At 50.0% G+C, this 19654-nt stretch overlaps 2 protein-coding genes across 4 annotated transcripts; both read left to right on the top strand.

Annotated features, from left to right (window-relative positions):
- Positions 1 to 185: 185 nt before the first annotated feature.
- LOC101067143 (calpain-15-like) lies at positions 186 to 12496 on the top strand. The gene is made up of 21 exons (XM_029836702.1): positions 186 to 419; positions 687 to 842; positions 1466 to 1650; positions 3058 to 4096; positions 4167 to 4375; positions 4532 to 4715; positions 4897 to 5120; positions 5194 to 5319; positions 5400 to 5552; positions 5622 to 5783; positions 5906 to 6126; positions 6199 to 6344; positions 6421 to 6599; positions 6741 to 6915; positions 10007 to 10140; positions 10221 to 10373; positions 10443 to 10604; positions 10727 to 10947; positions 11020 to 11165; positions 11242 to 11420; positions 11562 to 12496. The coding sequence occupies exons 3-21, from the start codon at positions 1493 to 1495 to the stop codon at positions 11737 to 11739; spliced, it is 4149 nt and encodes a 1382-aa protein (XP_029692562.1). The 5' UTR covers positions 186 to 419; positions 687 to 842; positions 1466 to 1492; the 3' UTR covers positions 11740 to 12496.
- Positions 12351 to 18131, top strand: LOC101072895 (calpain-15-like). Of its 3 annotated transcripts, none has more exons than XM_029836954.1 (9): positions 12351 to 12451; positions 13190 to 13276; positions 14823 to 14948; positions 15029 to 15181; positions 15251 to 15412; positions 15535 to 15755; positions 15828 to 15973; positions 16050 to 16228; positions 16370 to 17297. In XM_029836954.1, the coding sequence occupies exons 3-9, from the start codon at positions 14830 to 14832 to the stop codon at positions 16545 to 16547; spliced, it is 1158 nt and encodes a 385-aa protein (XP_029692814.1). In that variant the 5' UTR covers positions 12351 to 12451; positions 13190 to 13276; positions 14823 to 14829; the 3' UTR covers positions 16548 to 17297. The 3 variants fall into 3 exon arrangements, 2 of the variants coding, with proteins under 2 accessions (XP_029692814.1, XP_029692816.1); XR_003888609.1 differs by lacking the exon at positions 12351 to 12451 and adding an exon at positions 18106 to 18131 and having other exon boundaries at positions 12600 to 13276; positions 16370 to 17259; XM_029836956.1 differs by lacking the exon at positions 12351 to 12451 and having other exon boundaries at positions 12600 to 13276; positions 16050 to 16271.
- The last annotated feature ends 1523 nt before the right edge of the window (positions 18132 to 19654 follow it).

Here is a 19654-nt window from a genome sequence, read left to right as displayed (position 1 = left end):
TACAACTTGATGTTCTTTACTAAATTACTAAATTGAGGCCTTTTTTAAACAAAAAGACAACAAAGTGCTTAGTTTCTGTTGTTTCTGAATGGTAAATCTGTGTAGTAGTTGTGTAGTTCATTACTTACATTTGAAGAGGTACAATGATTGTTTATTAGCAGGGTGGAGCAGGACGTTATGGCGTTTGATGCCACAATCATAGTTTTAATCATCCAGAACCTGAATGAGAGCAGAGAAGGTATTTTTATCTCTCCCGGATGCTGCGCTCGCTGTCCGGGATCCTGTCCTGAAAATGTCCCTGGAGAAAAGAAATATCGTCCGGGAGCAAGCTGGAGGAGAACGTCTACAAGCTAGCTGCAATTAGCTACAGGAAACCGCTAGCAGAACTACACCTTCAAAATGAAAGGCCAAACATTGAGGTACTTGTTTAATTCCACACATTATTCCAGATTTTAATTGCAGTAACTACTCAACTACTAATTCCATTATGGGCTGTATGAGCCGTTTTCTTTCTTTGACACACACAGATAATCTCTAGACGGCACATGCCTTCATCTTCAACTGAGATATTTTCAGATACAAAAACTCTAACTTGACACAAGGGTTTTGTTTTTGAATAGCATACCTACCTAAACCTCATTATTCAAATATGATCAAGCATTGAGTTTTATTTTGAAATCCCCCAGAGGAAGTGAGCCGTCTCCCCTGCAGCTTTGTGGTGGTGCTGATGAGAGGAGGCGGTGACTGTGCATCTCAGGGCTTAAACGAAGGAGGATGCCTGCAGATCAGACCCAGCGGGCAGCAATATTCCTCCTCCTGCATGTTTCGGCGCTCCGGCTCGGGTGAGTCCAGCTGCTCCTCCTGCTCTTTGGTGCCGTCGGGTCTTCACACGGACCTGCAGAGTCCGGACCTGCGCCGGTCCCTCTGCAGCTGCAGCAGGCGACCTGAAGTCTCTGTGAACTTCAGAAACCTGCATAAAGGTTGAAGCTTCGGTTGAATGCGTGAGAACACAAACACACTTTGGTCCACTTTCATTCTTAAAAACGGTCCTTTTAGGGGCACCGGAGCTCATTTTGTTATTCGGACGCGTCTACGATGGAACCCAGGAGGGTCGAATGGGCAAAAATGGGATTTTGATTTTAGGAGGGCAAAAGTTGTTGACGATCGTCATTCTGTTGTTCGTTATTGTCGTCGGTTTGTGGCACGTCCGAAGGGCTCGAGGTTTTCACGCACATTTCAAGTCCTTGCTCAAGGACAACGTGTGGAGTCGGATGGATCCAGCAGATCCCGAACGGCATCGTAGAAGACAGCGGATTGTCTTTTAGCCCCTTCGGTAGCACCGAACATGCCGTCGTTTTAATGTTTTAATGTCCAAACGAGCTGAATGTTCTGAAAAATGGTGAGGGGGTTCCTCAAAGGCTGATCCTGACACCAAAACATTAAACCGCTGATTCTCATTCCTCAGGTACCTCGCACGAGAGAGAGGAGCATCATGGGAGGTTCCACCTCCTCCCTCATTGAGGAGGCCGAAGGTGCCCCCCCCCGGGGTGCAGCGCTGCCCCCCTCCCCCATCATGGGATGCCTGCGGAGCAGCCAGAGTGTCTCCATCCCTCGACAGCTTCCCAGACCCAGCAGACACAGAGAGCGCAGGTCTGATGATGATGATGATGATGGTGATGATGATGATGGTGATGATGATGGTGATGATGATGTTGGAGGAACGTGATGCTGCTATAAAATGACCCTTTTTCACCCATCAAACTGCCAATAAGCTGATATTCAGAGGTTTGTAGGTGCAAGAATCCAGTGATTGTGAGACAATGTCCACTTCAGAGGTGACCTTGTAGCTCGTCTCCAGCCTCCAGGAGCACTTTTGGCATCTGGATTTTATGGAATCGGGCCGCTGAAGCTCTTGCCCGGAGGCTGGATTCTGTCTTTATTGCTAACTGGCCTGTTTATCTCAGGCTGATTCTGGACAAATGAGACATCCAGATATTTGGGTCCCCTCGCTGGGGACAGCAAACAGCTGTCGAGTGTTCGGCTCACAGACAGAATCTGACTAACGAAGCAGTTGTGGATGAGAGATCCTGTCAGGACCACGTGTGATTCGGGACGGATCCCTCTGAGAGTTGATCCTTGCACCTGACAGTTGGGACGATTTAATCATCTCAAATGTGGAGCCGGGACCACGAGCTTTGGTCAGATCCTGCACCGGTGCGGTTGCATTTGGATCAGCAGCCATAAATGTTTCATGGACGGGTCGATGGAAAGGAGGGGAAAAAGTCCTTCCTGGGTTTAGATGAGATCTCCTCTAATCAATTATTGCTGTATCTGAGTCTAATGTCCCCAGCGTGACGTGTCTGGGCTTGGTTTGCAGGAGTCAGGTTACTCTCTGACAGGAAGCGTAACCAGGGACGTCTCTGATGGTCCAACTGCAGTCTGGAGCTGCATGGAGGGTATTCTGGCTCCACGGATTCTGGAATGTTGGACCAGTCAGTCGCTGTTGTCTTTGTCCCATCATCTCTGCAACCTTATTTCAGTGAAGCACTCAGCAAAATCCAGAAGGAACTTCAGTAGAATATTAATGGGACGTTAGCCATACATGAGCAGCACGCAACATCTGGGCCTGATGTTCGCCTGCCTCTGTTCGTCCACATCACCCTCCCAGGACCGGAGCCTCTGAGAGCTTTGAGGGAGATGAATCCTCTATGTTTTATCATCCTGCACAAGCTGTCGGCTGATATCACCGCTGGGAAAGATGAAAAATCTTAAATAATGTATAAGATCGCGCGCTTGTGAGTTCTTTCCATACATTAGAATCTTAATTTCGATGCCGCTCTCCCAATATCTTCTCTCCTCTCTCTGCATTGACCCATGTCAGGTCCTCAAGGGCCTAAAGCCAGCCAGAGAAAAAGGCTTTCACCACCAGTTCTCTGCCTGGCTGCATTGGGGCCCTGGAGGACTGGTTCTGGATCACCCGATCCAAACATGTCCTGGTCCCAACTGTCGTGTTGGGACGGGAACCCGTTGCTGAACCTTATTTCCTGTTTTCTGCAGTTTCTCTTCAGGTTCGATGCCCCTCCTGAGGACCCAGTGGGCGTGCGGCTGTTGCACCTTCCTCAACGCCGCTGGTGCCCCCCGCTGCTCCATCTGTGAGGCCCCGCGGCGCCGATCTGACGCCCAGTGGTTGTGGCGCCGCCCCAGCAGGGAGGACAGCGGCTGGTCGTGCCCACGCTGTACCCTCGCCAACTCCGCCGACTGTCCGACCTGCCCGCTCTGCGGATACGCGGGAACGCCGCGTCAAACCCGCAGCTCTCCAGGCGAGCGGCGCCAGAGCTCCAGCAGCTGCTCCGGTCCCCTGAGACCGTCAGCGACGGAACCCTGCAGCCTGCAGAAGCAGAACCGGCGTGAAGACGCAGATCTGGACCGCCTGGCGTGGGACTGCTTGAGGTGCACCCTGCAGAACACGCCCACCTCCATGTCCTGCTCCGCTTGCGGGGGACCACGCAAACTGTCCCTGCCCCAGATCCCCGCAGACGCTCTGCTGGTCCCGGAACACGGAGTCCAACACGCACAACCTGCAGATCTCTCACGCTCCGCTTCCGCTGGGGGAGGATCTTTACTGGCGGAGGCTTCCTATCCGATCCAAAGCTCCTCGAGGCAGAACAATCCGCTTCCCTGCAGTCGCAGAGAGGTGCCCCCTGCAGATGTTTGCATCAGGCAAATTAGCAACTCGGGTCCTTCGCCCACAGCTCTCGTCCTCTCACATCCGTCTGCTCAGCCGGAGCACCTGGCCGGTAGACGTCTCAGCATCCTGAAGGAGGAGCTGTCGCCGCTCTCTCCCTCCTCCTCCTCCTTCCCAGCCGATGTCTTCCCCGCCAAAAGGGGGGAGTGGTCCTGTCCAGCGTGCACGCTCATCAACAAGGTCCGAGCCAGACACTGCCTGGCGTGCCACGCCGCCCAGGAGCACGGCGCCCAGCTCAGAGCAGCTCCGGCCTCCAAGAAGAAGCAGAGCAGGCTGGTGGAGCTGCTGCGCCAGAGTGATGAAGGGGAGGCCAAGGAGATGTGGGAAGACATCGTCACCTTCTGCACAGAGGTTTGGGAGCATCTCCTGTGGGTTCAGAGCAGAGCAGAGCAGAGCGATGATCATTCCCTCTTATTTCCAGAACAAAGTGACCTTTGTGGACGACAGCTTCCCGCCCAGTCCCAAATCTATCGGCTTCCCGCCGGACGACAGCGTCCAGCACCGGGTCAAAAAGTGGCTCCGCCCTCAGGAAATCAGATGCTGCAACTTGAGGGAGCGCGCGGCAAAGTGGACGGTTTTCTGCACGCCTCGCCCCTCTGACATCCAGCAAGGCCTTCTGGGTAACTGCTGGTGAGCGTCACAATTACTGAGCAGGGTTTCATGGCAGGTGTGCAGCATAGACGGCAAAATCAGGAATAATCCCTAAATGAGTTCCCACTGGACGCTCGCTGTGAATCAGGGCAGATTCCGGGTCTGTGTGAATGTTTCTGGATGGGAATGTTGCAGGTTCCTGAGTGCTTTGACCGTCCTGGCCGAACGCGCCGAGCTGCTGGAGAGAGTGATGGTGACCCGCTCGCTGTGTCCGGAGGGAGCCTACCAGGTGCGCCTGTGCAAGGACGGCTGCTGGACCACCGTCCTGGTGGACGACATGCTGCCCTGTGACGAGAACGACCATCTGCTCTTTTCTCAGGTGAAACGATCACTTTTGGAACGGAACCTAAAATAACGGCCGGGTGCTAAGCTGTTTTAGCGCTAAACAAGCTCGATAGCCTCCGGACGTTGCCTGAATTTGACCTCCTGGTTGCGTGAGCGCCGTTGTTTCCCGCTCCCGCTCTAATTAGCTACACCCCGTTTGATCGTTGCCTCTTCAGGCCCAGCGGAGGCAGCTGTGGGTGCCCCTGATCGAAAAGGCCCTGGCCAAGCTCCATGGCTCCTACTTCTCTCTGCAGGCTGGTCGAGCCATCGAAGGCCTGGCCACACTGACGGGGGCCCCCTGCGAGTCCCTGGCCCTCCAGCTCAGTGCCACAAACCCCAAGGAAGACTCGATCGACACAGACCTGATCTGGGCCAAAATGCTGAGCTCCAAAGAAGCCGGGTGAATGTGACAGAATCGGAACCAGGCTGCCGTCCAATGCAGGGGAGTTAAAATGTCATTTCTGAACTTCCAGTTTTCTGATGGGAGCGTCTTGTGGAGGCGGAAACATGAAGGTGGATGACTTGGAGTACGAGTCTCTGGGTTTGCGTCCGCGACACGCTTACTCTGTTCTGGATGTGCGAGTCGTCACTGCTCACAGGTGGTGATAACACAGCGTTCCTGTCATGAGCCACAGCTCCTTGTCCAACACTCACTCCTCCCACCTGCTTCCTGGCTCAGATTATTGCAGCTGAGGAACCCCTGGGGTCGTTTCTCCTGGACCGGACCCTGGTCGGACGACTGGCCGGGCTGGCCTCCACACCTGAAGAGGGAGCTCTGCCCTCAGCGAGCTGAGGATGGCCTCTTCTGGATGGACTTCTCAGATTTTATAAGGTTGGGGAGGTTTAAAAGTTTGTCTGAGCAAACCTGAAATCGGTTTCCCTGACGAAGGTTCTCCTGCAGGTACTTTGACTCGGTGGACATCTGCAAGATTCACTCGGACTGGCAGGAGGTCCGAGTTCCGGGGGTTTTCCCACGAGGCGCTGATGCTCCAGTGGCGGTGGTGTCCGTCACAGTGCTGGAGAGAACCACCATGGAACTGGCATTGTTCCAGCAGGACAGCAGGTACGAGGACTCCAGTCCAGCCCGTCAGACCACAAGGTCGAGCTGGTGCTGGAACCATCGGAAAACACTCTAAACGATGCCGTTTGAACGCAACATGATGGCTTTTTCCTGGTTGCCATCAGGCGCTGGGACACAGCCGAGAGCCACCTGTTGGACCTGTGCTTGCTGGTGTTCCGGGTCTCCTTCGACAGCTCCGGCGCCCTGACCGTGGGCCGCCTGCTCGCTCACAGCCGGAGAGCCGTGAGGAGGTTTGTGGGCTGCGACGTCATGCTGGAGCCCGGCGAATACGCTGTGTTGTGTTGTGCTTTCAATCACTGGCACGCCCCCTCCCCAGAGGGGACCGGTAATACCGGCGCCGTCCACGGTTATGCCGCCTGGCTGCAGCACGCCGTTTGATCGCGCTGTGTGTTTGCAGCCTGCGGGAGCAGATCCGAGGCCCCCGGTTACACGCTGGTGGTTTACAGCAGCAGACTCGTCATGGTGGAGCAGGTGACGGCCTCCAGCACCACCATCGCCGACGCCGTCATCCAGCTGACCGAGGCTAAAGGAGAACGGCACGAGGTATCGCCGCCTTTCATTCGACTCTCTGATATGTTTGAAGCGCAGCCGTTACCTGGTGATCGTAAATGCTGCTCAGGGGCGAGAGGGGATGACCTGCTACTACCTGACCCACGGGTGGGCGGGCCTCATCGTGATGGTGGAGAACAGACACCCCAGGCATCACCTGCACGTGTCATGTGACTGCAGCGACAGCTTCAACGTGGTGTCCACGCGCGGCAGCCTCAAAGCCATCGACAGCATCCCTCCTCTGCACAGGTTCACAAATGATCTTAGGTCGAGCAATGATCCAAAGGTGGAGGTTTGTTAGCTTCTTAGCCTGGGCGCTGGGGTCAACGAGTATCGGTAGGGAGGTTTTCTTGGGTAGAGAGATGATCATGTACATTTTTCCCCTCTCAGGCAGGTGCTCGTGATTTTGTCTCAGCTGGAGGGAAACTCCGGGTTCTCCATCACGCACAGGCTGGCCCACCGTAAGGCTGCTCAGGCCTCTCTGGGTAACTGGAGTCCCACAAAGTCCACACACAGTCCAGCTCTCAGTGCAGAGACAGCAGGGCTGCATCAGCCCCGACCCCTCTGACCTCTATGACCCCTCTGACCTCTATGACCCCTCTGACTGCAGAGTGGCGGGACTGAATCAGCCACTTTCTGCAGTTTTTCTGTGACTTTTTCTCTAAATAAGAGTGACCAAATGATGGAATGCTGATTCAGTTTTCTGTTCTGTGAAGAAATTCAACAGTGATTTTATTATTGAGTCTCCAGAGATGAAACCACCAGCTCAAATAATGTCAGACAGCTTCATATTCTAAGCTGTGTGTCAGGTCCACCGGATGTTTGTTTCTATCCCGGCGGCTCTGCAGCAGAACAGGAACATACGAAACATCGTCACTTCTGGTCAGAGACGGAACACGATGCACTTTATAGACTCTCTGCAGGTCTTCGGGTCCAGATCGTCTTAACTTTTGATGATATTTTACATATTTGTGTCAGAAGCAGCTGCTAGTCTTCACAGGGACAACACAACTGTTGTGTTTATTCTTCTGTGTTCTCCAACAAAGACTGTTTAAATGAGCACTTTAGGACCTGAAGGGTTGTGTGTCGCTCCAGCAGATATTATTGATTCAGAATAAGGCAGAAAGGCGAAAAGAAGCCCAAACTATGCAAATATTTTAAAGCTGTAAACATGCTTTGTCACTGTAAATGTCTCTATATCTTATACTTGTTTGCAGAGGTTAGAAATTAGAACCTGTTTTCTTTCAGTTGCTGTGGTTGCATTATTCACAGACCTTGAGGTAAATTCTCATTTATTTATGCATTAAATCTGCTGTTATTTTATGGAAAAAAATTGTCACAGCTGGATCAAAACTGGATTCACAGCAACAAATAAACATTTCAGGGCCTGACAGGCAGACAGACAGGCAGGCAGACAGACAGACAGACAGACAGACAGACAGGCAGGCAGGCAGGTGTGTCCCATCGTTTCATCAATAATGAAACTAGAAAGTCCAAAGCTAAATGTTGTGTAATTTCTCAGGAAATGGAAACTTGGGAATCAATCATGGAACAATTCCTGCTGATATCAGAGAGATGAGAGATGTGATGGAACTAAGCAGGTTTTTTAAAGCTAAAGCACGAGGAAGCATGTTGGCTAAAGTCGGTTTTTCACCCTCACATCAAGCGGGCGGACCAGTTCCATGTTGCCTTAATGGACCGGACTTTACAGGAGTTTAAAGCATCAGTGCACGTCATGAACCTTTAATTGCTGCCTCACCCACATGAGCAGGTCAGAAGGGAAGGTTTTATAGGAAGAGGGAACAGGTCACGTGTTCTTGTTAGATAAAACACCGTGAATGAAACACTAAAAACAATAAATATTATTTCAGTCCCTAGCAATTAGAAGCTAATGCTAATTAGCGCCCTGTTCCAGCTGCATTATTGGAACAAATAACCCAAAAAGCATTATTTTATCAACAGCTGGAAGCACATGTTCTTTACCCATATTATTCAGCAGATTAATGCGGCTTCATGTCATCTTTATGGCTCTTCATCAAGAACACGCCTCACCTGATAAAACCTAGCTCAGCATGGACGTCAAGCTGCTGGTTTCGGGAGTCGTGCTCGTGACCTTCGTGGTTACAGGTCAGTGCTGCAGTGCTGTTTCCTTTCTGATGATCATCTGTTTGTGTAAGAAATTATGAATCAGTAAAGATGAAATGAGTGAATAGGAAGAGCACAGGTGTTAGTGACGTTACTGTTGCACAGGGCGCGAATCAAATCGAGTCATATAACAGGTAATAAACATGTTTATAACAGGTCTATAACACGTTTGATTTCGCTGGGCATGTGAAACAATGGGACTTGTGAGGGGACGGTATGTGCTTGTCTGACGCCATAAAGAGAAGGGGGGCCACCAGTAGACCAGCATTCTGAGAGCGGAGCGGTCTGTTGGGCTGATAAGGTGTCACTAGCTCCTCCAGGTAGGATGGAGCTAGGCCTCTGAGGACGTTGTAGGTCAAAAGAAGGATTTTAAAAATGATTCTAAATTTAACGGGCAGCCAACGAAGAGACGCCAGTACAGGAGTCATGTGATCTCTTTTGTCAATACCTGTCAGAACTCTGGCTGCAGCATTTTGGATCAGCTGGAGGCTTCTTAAAGAGGAGTTTGGACACCTTGATAATTAAGAATTACAATAGTCCAGCCTGGAAGTAACAAATGCTGGACTAACTTTTCTGCATCATGCCGCGTCAGTAGCTTCCTGATGTTTGTCATGTCCATGGCGTGGATCTAAAACACTGTGACTCTTGGTTAATTTGGCCACAGTGCTAAAAAGAAATCTGGGGTTATTCTGGTTTTTTTCAATTAAAGAAGAAAAATAAGCTGTTCTAGCCTTACGGAGAGCATTGTTATAAACTACCAGACGGTCTCTCCAGGCTACATGATAGCTGTCACTTCCTTTCCAGTCTTTGCACTTTCTGCTTGAGGGTCCTGATATGTGAATTATACCAGGGGGCCACACCTCCTCTGATTTACTATTTTCTTTTTCAGGGGGGCAACAGAATCAAGCGTGATTCTCAGTGAGGTTGCTGCACCTTCAGCAATAGAGTCGACCTCAGCAGGGCTAAGATTATAATGACTGATCCCTGGGGAAACACACGGTGGTCCTGGGATCAGCACAGGGATCACTTCCTTAAACTTAGCTACAGCATTATCTGAAAGACATCTGCTATAGTCAGACTGAGCTCTGAGGATAGAAGAATCCTTAATCATAAATGTAAAAGTGATCAAAGAATGATCTGACAGGAGGGGGTTCTGAGGGAACACTGACACATGTTCTACCTCAACACCATAAGTCAGAACTAGATCTAGGGTGTGGTTGATTTTATTATTGAGTCTCCAGAGATGAAACCACCAGCTCAAATAATGTCAGACAGCTTCATATTCTAAGCTGTGTGTCAGGTCCACCGGATGTTTGTTTCTATCCCGGCGGCTCTGCAGCAGAACAGGAACATACGAAACATCCGCTCACTTCTGGTCAGAGACGGAACACGATGCACTTTATAGACTCTCTGCAGGTCTTCGGGTCCAGATCGTCTTAACTTTTGATGAATGTGACAGAATCGGAACCAGGCTGCCGTCCAATGCAGGGGAGTTAAAATGTCATTTCTGAACTTCCAGTTTTCTGATGGGAGCGTCTTGTGGAGGCGGAAACATGAAGGTGGATGACTTGGAGTACGAGTCTCTGGGTTTGCGTCCGCGACACGCTTACTCTGTTCTGGATGTGCGAGTCGTCACTGCTCACAGGTGGTGATAACACAGCGTTCCTGTCATGAGCCACAGCTCCTTGTCCAACACTCACTCCTCCCACCTGCTTCCTGGCTCAGATTATTGCAGCTGAGGAACCCCTGGGGTCGTTTCTCCTGGACCGGACCCTGGTCGGACGACTGGCCGGGCTGGCCTCCACACCTGAAGAGGGAGCTCTGCCCTCAGCGAGCTGAGGATGGCCTCTTCTGGATGGACTTCTCAGATTTTATAAGGTTGGGGAGGTTTAAAAGTTTGTCTGAGCAAACCTGAAATCGGTTTCCCTGACGAAGGTTCTCCTGCAGGTACTTTGACTCGGTGGACATCTGCAAGATTCACTCGGACTGGCAGGAGGTCCGAGTTCCGGGGGTTTTCCCACGAGGCGCTGATGCTCCAGTGGCGGTGGTGTCCGTCACAGTGCTGGAGAGAACCACCATGGAACTGGCATTGTTCCAGCAGGACAGCAGGTACGAGGACTCCAGTCCAGCCCGTCAGACCACAAGGTCGAGCTGGTGCTGGAACCATCGGAAAACACTCTAAACGATGCCGCTTGAACGCAACATGATGGCTTTTTCCTGGTTGCCATCAGGCGCTGGGACACAGCAGAGAGCCACCTGTTGGACCTGTGCTTGCTGGTGTTCCGGGTCTCCTTCGACAGCTCCGGCGCCCTGACCGTGGGCCGCCTGCTCGCTCACAGCCGGAGAGCCGTGAGGAGGTTTGTGGGCTGCGACGTCATGCTGGAGCCCGGCGAATACGCTGTGTTGTGTTGTGCTTTCAATCACTGGCACGCCCCCTCCCCAGAGGGGACCGGTAATACCGGCGCCGTCCACGGTTATGCCGCCTGGCTGCAGCACGCCGTTTGATCGCGCTGTGTGTTTGCAGCCTGCGGGAGCGGATCCGAGGCCCCCGGTTACACGCTGGTGGTTTACAGCAGCAGACTCGTCATGGTGGAGCAGGTGACGGCCTCCAGCACCACCATCGCCGACGCCGTCATCCAGCTGACCGAGGCTAAAGGAGAACGGCACGAGGTATCGCCGCCTTTCATTCGACTCTCTGATATGTTTGAAGCGCCGCCGTTATCTGGTGATCGTAAATGCTGCTCAGGGGCGAGAGGGGATGACCTGCTACTACCTGACCCACGGGTGGGCGGGCCTCATCGTGATGGTGGAGAACAGACACCCCAGGCATCACCTGCACGTGTCATGTGACTGCAGCGACAGCTTCAACGTGGTGTCCACGCGCGGCAGCCTCAAAGCCATCGACAGCATCCCTCCTCTGCACAGGTTCACAAATGATCTTAGGTCGAGCAATGATCCAAAGGTGGAGGTTTGTTAGCTTCTTAGCCTGGGCGCTGGGGTCAACGAGTATCGGTAGGGAGGTTTTCTTGGGTAGAGAGATGATCATGTACATTTTTCCCCTCTCAGGCAGGTGCTCGTGATTTTGTCTCAGCTGGAGGGAAACTCCGGGTTCTCCATCACGCACAGGCTGGCCCACCGTAAGGCTGCTCAGGCCTCTCTGGGTAACTGGAGTCCCACAAAGTCCACACACAGTCCAGCTCTCAGTGCAGAGACAGCAGGGCTGCATCAGCCCCGACCCCTCTGACCTCTATGACCCCTCTGACCTCTATGACCCCTCTGACTGCAGAGTGGCGGGACTGAATCAGCCACTTTCTGCAGTTTTTCTGTGACTTTTTCTCTAAATAAGAGTGACCAAATGATGGAATGCTGATTCAGTTTTCTGTTCTGTGAAGAAATTCAACAGTGATTTTATTATTGAGTCTCCAGAGATGAAACCACCAGCTCAAATAATGTCAGACAGCTTCATATTCTAAGCTGTGTGTCAGGTCCACCGGATGTTTGTTTCTATCCCGGCGGCTCTGCAGCAGAACAGGAACATACGAAACATCGTCACTTCTGGTCAGAGACGGAACACGATGCACTTTATAGACTCTCTGCAGGTCTTCGGGTCCAGATCGTCTTAACTTTTGATGATATTTTACATATTTGTGTCAGAAGCAGCTGCTAGTCTTCACAGGGACAACACAACTGTTGTGTTTATTCTTCTGTGTTCTCCAACAAAGACTGTTTAAATGAGCACTTTAGGACCTGAAGGGTTGTGTGTCGCTCCAGCAGATATTATTGATTCAGAATAAGGCAGAAAGGTGAAAAGAAGCCCAAACTATGCAAATATTTTAAAGCTGTAAACATGCTTTGTCACTGTAAATGTCTCTATATCTTATACTTGTTTGCAGAGGTTAGAAATTAGAACCTGTTTTCTTTCAGTTGCTGTGGTTGCATTATTCACAGACCTTGAGGTAAATTCTCATTTATTTATGCATTAAATCAGCTGTTATTTTATGGAAAAAAATTGTCACAGCTGGATCAAAACTGGATTCACAGCAACAAATAAACATTTCAGGGCCTGACAGGCAGACAGACAGGCAGGCAGACAGACAGGCAGGTGTGTCCCATCGTTTCATCAATAATGAAACTAGAAAGTCCAAAGCTAAATGTTGTGTAATTTCTCAGGAAATGGAAACTTGGGAATCAATCATGGAACAATTCCTGCTGATATCAGAGAGATGAGAGATGTGATGGAACTAAGCAGGTTTTTTAAAGCTAAAGCAGGAGACTCACGAGGAAGCATGTTGGCTAAAGTCGGTTTTTCACCCTCACATCAAGCGGGCGGACCAGTTCCATGTTGCCTTAATGGACCGGACTTTACAGGAGTTTAAAGCATCAGTGCACGTCATGAACCTTTAATTGCTGCCTCACCCACATGAGCAGGTCAGAAGGGAAGGTTTTATAGGAAGAGGGAACAGGTCACGTGTTCTTAGATTAAACACCGTGAATGAAACACTAAAAACAATAAATATTATTTCAGTCCCTAGCAATTAGAAGCTAATGCTAATTAGCGCCCTGTTCCAGCTGCATTATTGGAACAAATAACCCAAAAAGCATTATTTTATCAACAGCTGGAAGCACATGTTCTTTACCCATATTATTCAGCAGATTAATGCGGCTTTATCTCATCTTTATGGCTCTTCATCAAGAACACGCCTCACCTGATAAAACCTAGCTCAGCATGGACGTCAAGCTGCTGGTTTCGGGAGTCGTGCTCGTGACCTTCGTGGTTACAGGTCAGTGCTGCAGTGCTGTTTCCTTTCTGATGATCATCTGTTTGTGTAAGAAATTATGAATCAGTAAAGATGAAATGAGTGAATAGGAAGAGCACAGGTGTTAGTGACGTTACTGTTGCACAGGGCGCGAATCAAATCGAGTCATATAACAGGTAATAAACATGTTTATAACAGGTCTATAACACGTTTGATTTCGCTGGGCATGTGAAACAATGGGACTTGTGAGGGGACGGTATGTGCTTGTCTGACGCCATAAAGAGAAGGGGGGCCACCAGTAGACCAGCATTCTGAGAGCGGAGCGGTCTGTTGGGCTGATAAGGTGTCACTAGCTCCTCCAGGTAGGATGGAGCTAGGCCTCTGAGGACCTTGTAGGTCAAAAGAAGGATTTTAAAAATGATTCTAAATTTAACGGGCAGCCAATGAAGAGACGCCAGTGCAGGAGTCATGTGATCTCTTTTGTCAATACCTGTCAGAACTCTGGCTGCAGCATTTTGGATCAGCTGGAGGCTTCTTAAAGAGGAGTTTGGACACCTTGATAATTAAGAATTACAATAGTCCAGCCTGGAAGGAACAAATGCTGGACTAACTTTTCTGCATCATGCCGCGTCAGTAGCTTCCTGATGTTTGTCATGTCCATGGCGATCCATGGCGTGGATCTAAAACACTGTGACTCTTGGTTAATTTGGCCACAGTGCTAAAAAGAAATCTGGGGTTATTCTGGTTTTTTTCAATTAAAGAAGAAAAAAAAGCTGTTCTAGCCTTACGGAGAGCATTGTTATAAACTACCAGACGGTCTCTCCAGGCTCCATGATAGCTGTCACTTCCTTTCTAGTCTTCACACTTTCTGCTTGAGGGTCCTGATATGTGAATTATACCTGGGGCCACACCTCCTCTGATTTACTATTTTCTTTTTCAGGGGGGCAACAGAATCAAGCGTGGTTCTCAGTGAGGTTGCTGCACCTTCAGCAATAGAGTCGACCTCAGCAGGGCTAAGATTATAATGATTGATCCCTGGGGAAACACACGGTGGTCCTGGGATCAGCACAGGGATCACTTCCTTAAACTTAGCTACAGCATTATCTGAGAGACATCTGCTATAGTCAGACTGAGCTCTGAGGGTAGAAGAATCCTTAATCATAAATGTAAAAGTGATCAAAGAATGATCTGACAGGAGGGGGTTCTGAGGGAACACTGACACATGTTCTACCTCAACACCATAAGTCAGAACTAGATCTAGGGTGTGGTTGATTTTATTATTGAGTCTCCAGAGATGAAACCACCAGCTCAAATAATGTCAGACAGCTTCATATTCTAAGCTGTGTGTCAGGTCCACCGGATGTTTGTTTCTATCCCGGCGGCTCTGCAGCAGAACAGGAACATACGAAACATCCGCTCACTTCTGGTCAGAGACGGAACACGATGCACTTTATAGACTCTCTGCAGGTCTTCGGGTCCAGATCGTCTTAACTTTTGATGAATGTGACAGAATCGGAACCAGGCTGCCGTCCAATGCAGGGGAGTTAAAATGTCATTTCTGAACTTCCAGTTTTCTGATGGGAGCGTCTTGTGGAGGCGGAAACATGAAGGTGGATGACTTGGAGTACGAGTCTCTGGGTTTGCGTCCGCGACACGCTTACTCTGTTCTGGATGTGCGAGTCGTCACTGCTCACAGGTGGTGATAACACAGCGTTCCTGTCATGAGCCACAGCTCCTTGTCCAACACTCACTCCTCCCACCTGCTTCCTGGCTCAGATTATTGCAGCTGAGGAACCCCTGGGGTCGTTTCTCCTGGACCGGACCCTGGTCGGACGACTGGCCGGACTGGCCTCCACACCTGAAGAGGGAGCTCTGCCCTCAGCGAGCTGAGGATGGCCTCTTCTGGATGGACTTCTCAGATTTTATAAGGTTGGGGAGGTTTAAAAGTTTGTCTGAGCAAACCTGAAATCGGTTTCCCTGACGAAGGTTCTCCTGCAGGTACTTTGACTCGGTGGACATCTGCAAGATTCACTCGGACTGGCAGGAGGTCCGAGTTCCGGGGGTTTTCCCACGAGGCGCTGATGCTCCAGTGGCGGTGGTGTCCGTCACAGTGCTGGAGAGAACCACCATGGAACTGGCATTGTTCCAGCAGGACAGCAGGTACGAGGACTCCAGTCCAGCCCGTCAGACCACAAGGTCGAGCTGGTGCTGGAACCATCGGAAAACACTCTAAACGATGCCGCTTGAACGCAACATGATGGCTTTTTCCTGGTTGCCATCAGGCGCTGGGACACAGCCGAGAGCCACCTGTTGGACCTGTGCTTGCTGGTGTTCCGGGTCTCCTTCGACAGCTCCGGCGCCCTGACCGTGGGCCGCCTGCTCGCTCACAGCCGGAGAGCCGTGAGGAGGTTTGTGGGCTGCGACGTCATGCTGGAGCCCGGCGAATACGCTGTGTTGTGTTGTGCTTTCAATCACTGGCACGCCCCCTCCCCAGAGGGGACCGGTAATACCGGCGCCGTCCACGGTTATGCCGCCTGGCTGCAGCACGCCGTTTGATCGCGCTGTGTGTTTGCAGCCTGCGGGAGCAGATCCGAGGCCCCCGGTTACACGCTGGTGGTTTACAGCAGCAGACTCGTCATGGTGGAGCAGGTGACGGCCTCCAGCACCACCATCGCCGACGCCGTCATCCAGCTGACCGAGGCTAAAGGAGAACGGCACGAGGTATCGCCGCCTTTCATTCGACTCTCTGATATGTTTGAAGCGCAGCCGTTACCTGGTGATCGTAAATGCTGCTCAGGGGCGAGAGGGGATGACCTGCTACTACCTGACCCACGGGTGGGCGGGCCTCATCGTGATGGTGGAGAACAGACACCCCAGGCATCACCTGCACGTGTCATGTGACTGCAGCGACAGCTTCAACGTGGTGTCCACGCGCGGCAGCCTCAAAGCCATCGACAGCATCCCTCCTCTGCACAGGTTCACAAATGATCTTAGGTCGAGCAATGATCCAAAGGTGGAGGTTTGTTAGCTTCTTAGCCTGGGCGCTGGGGTCAACGAGTATCGGTAGGGAGGTTTTCTTGGGTAGAGAGATGATCATGTACATTTTTCCCCTCTCAGGCAGGTGCTCGTGATTTTGTCTCAGCTGGAGGGAAACTCCGGGTTCTCCATCACGCACAGGCTGGCCCACCGTAAGGCTGCTCAGGCCTCTCTGGGTAACTGGAGTCCCACAAAGTCCACACACAGTCCAGCTCTCAGTGCAGAGACAGCAGGGCTGCATCAGCCCCGACCCCTCTGACCTCTATGACCCCTCTGACCTCTATGACCCCTCTGACTGCAGAGTGGCGGGACTGAATCAGCCACTTTCTGCAGTTTTTCTGTGACTTTTTCTCTAAATAAGAGTGACCAAATGATGGAATGCTGATTCAGTTTTCTGTTCTGTGAAGAAATTCAACAGTGATTTTATTATTGAGTCTCCAGAGATGAAACCACCAGCTCAAATAATGTCAGACAGCTTCATATTCTAAGCTGTGTGTCAGGTCCACCGGATGTTTGTTTCTATCCCGGCGGCTCTGCAGCAGAACAGGAACATACGAAACATCGTCACTTCTGGTCAGAGACGGAACATGATGCACTTTATAGACTCTCTGCAGGTCTTCGGGTCCAGATCGTCTTAACTTTTGATGATATTTTACATATTCGTGTCAGAAGCAGCTGCTAGTCTTCACAGGGACAACACAACTGTTGTGTTTATTCTTCTGTGTTCTCCAACAAAGACTGTTTAAATGAGCACTTTAGGACCTGAAGGGTTGTGTGTCGCTCCAGCAGATATTATTGATTCAGAATAAGGCAGAAAGGCGAAAAGAAGCCCAAACTATGCAAATATTTTAAAGCTGTAAACATGCTTTGTCACTGTAAATGTCTCTATATCTTATACTTGTTTGCAGAGGTTAGAAATTAGAACCTGTTTTCTTTCAGTTGCTGTGGTTGCATTATTCACAGACCTTGAGGTAAATTCTCATTTATTTATGCATTAAATCTGCTGTTATTTTATGGAAAAAAATTGTCACAGCTGGATCAAAACTGGATTCACAGCAACAAATGAACATTTCAGGGCCTGACAGGCAGACAGACAGGCAGGCAGACAGACAGGCAGACAGACAGACAGACAGGCAGACAGACAGGCAGACAGACAGGCAGGCAGACAGACAGGCAGGCAGACAGACAGGCAGGCAGACAGACAGGCAGACAGACAGGCAGGCAGGTGTGTCCCATCGTTTCATCAATAATGAAACTAGAAAGTCCAAAGCTAAATGTTGTGTAATTTCTCAGGAAATGGAAACTTGGGAATCAATCATGGAACAATTCCTGCTGATATCAGAGAGATGAGAGATGTGATGGAACTAAGCAGGTTTTTTAAAGCTAAAGCAGGAGACTCACGAGGAAGCATGTTGGCTAAAGTCGGTTTTTCACCCTCACATCAAGCGGGCGGACCAGTTCCATGTTGCCTTAATGGACCGGACTTTACAGGAGTTTAAAGCATCAGTGCACGTCATGAACCTTTAATTGCTGCCTCACCCACATGAGCAGGTCAGAAGGGAAGGTTTTATAGGAAGAGGGAACAGGTCACGTGTTCTTAGATTAAACACCGTGAATGAAACACTAAAAACAATAAATATTATTTCAGTCCCTAGCAATTAGAAGCTAATGCTAATTAGCGCTCTGTTCCAGCTGCATTATTGGAACAAATAACCCAAAAAGCATTATTTTATCAACAGCTGGAAGCACATGTTCTTTACCCATATTATTCAGCAGATTAATGCGGCTTCATGTCATCTTTATGGCTCTTCATCAAGAACACGCCTCACCTGATAAAACCTAGCTCAGCATGGACGTCAAGCTGCTGGTTTCGGGAGTCGTGCTCGTGACCTTCGTGGTTACAGGTCAGTGCTGCAGTGCTGTTTCCTTTCTGATGATCATCTGTTTGTGTAAGAAATTATGAATCAGTAAAGATGAAATGAGTGAATAGGAAGAGCACAGGTGTTAGTGACGTTACTGTTGCACAGGGCGCGAATCAAATCGAGTCATATAACAGGTAATAAACATGTTTATAACAGGTCTATAACACGTTTGATTTCGCTGGGCATGTGAAACAATGGGACTTGTGAGGGGACGGTATGTGCTTGTCTGACGCCATAAAGAGAAGGGGGGCCACCAGTAGACCAGCATTCTGAGAGCGGAGCGGTCTGTTGGGCTGATAAGGTGTCACTAGCTCCTCCAGGTAGGATGGAGCTAGGCCTCTGAGGACCTTGTAGGTCAAAAGAAGGATTTTAAAAATGATTCTAAATTTAACGGGCAGCCAACGAAGAGACGCCAGTACAGGAGTCATGTGATCTCTTTTGTCAATACCTGTCAGAACTCTGGCTGCAGCATTTTGGATCAGCTGGAGGCTTCTTAAAGAGGAGTTTGGACACCTTGATAATTAAGAATTACAATAGTCCAGCCTGGAAGTAACAAATGCTGGACTAACTTTTCTGCATCATGCCGCGTCAGTAGCTTCCTGATGTTTGTCATGTCCATGGCGATCCATGGCGTGGATCTAAAACACTGTGACTCTTGGTTAATTTGGCCACAGTGCTAAAAAGAAATCTGGGGTTATTCTGGTTTTTTTCAATTAAAGAAGAAAAAAAAGCTGTTCTAGCCTTACGGAGAGCATTGTTATAAACTACCAGACGGTCTCTCCAGGCTCCATGATAGCTGTCACTTCCTTTCTAGTCTTCACACTTTCTGCTTGAGGGTCCTGATATGTGAATTATACCTGGGGCCACACCTCCTCTGATTTACTATTTTCTTTTTCAGGGGGGCAACAGAATCAAGCGTGGTTCTCAGTGAGGTTGCTGCACCTTCAGCAATAGAGTCGACCTCAGCAGGGCTAAGATTATAATGATTGATCCCTGGGGAAACACACGGTGGTCCTGGGATCAGCACAGGGATCACTTCCTTAAACTTAGCTACAGCATTATCTGAGAGACATCTGCTATAGTCAGACTGAGCTCTGAGGGTAGAAGAATCCTTAATCATAAATGTAAAAGTGATCAAAGAATGATCTGACAGGAGGGGGTTCTGAGGGAACACTGACACATGTTCTACCTCAACACCATAAGTCAGAACTAGATCTAGGGTGTGGTTGATTTTATTATTGAGTCTCCAGAGATGAAACCACCAGCTCAAATAATGTCAGACAGCTTCATATTCTAAGCTGTGTGTCAGGTCCACCGGATGTTTGTTTCTATCCCGGCGGCTCTGCAGCAGAACAGGAACATACGAAACATCCGCTCACTTCTGGTCAGAGACGGAACACGATGCACTTTATAGACTCTCTGCAGGTCTTCGGGTCCAGATCGT

Source organism: Takifugu rubripes, chromosome 5 (genome assembly GCF_901000725.2).
Source record: "Takifugu rubripes chromosome 5, fTakRub1.2, whole genome shotgun sequence".
Taxonomy (NCBI): Eukaryota; Metazoa; Chordata; class Actinopteri; order Tetraodontiformes; family Tetraodontidae; genus Takifugu; species Takifugu rubripes.
The sequence above is the reverse complement of the archived record's forward strand: the minus strand, read 5'-3'. Positions and strand labels throughout refer to the sequence as shown.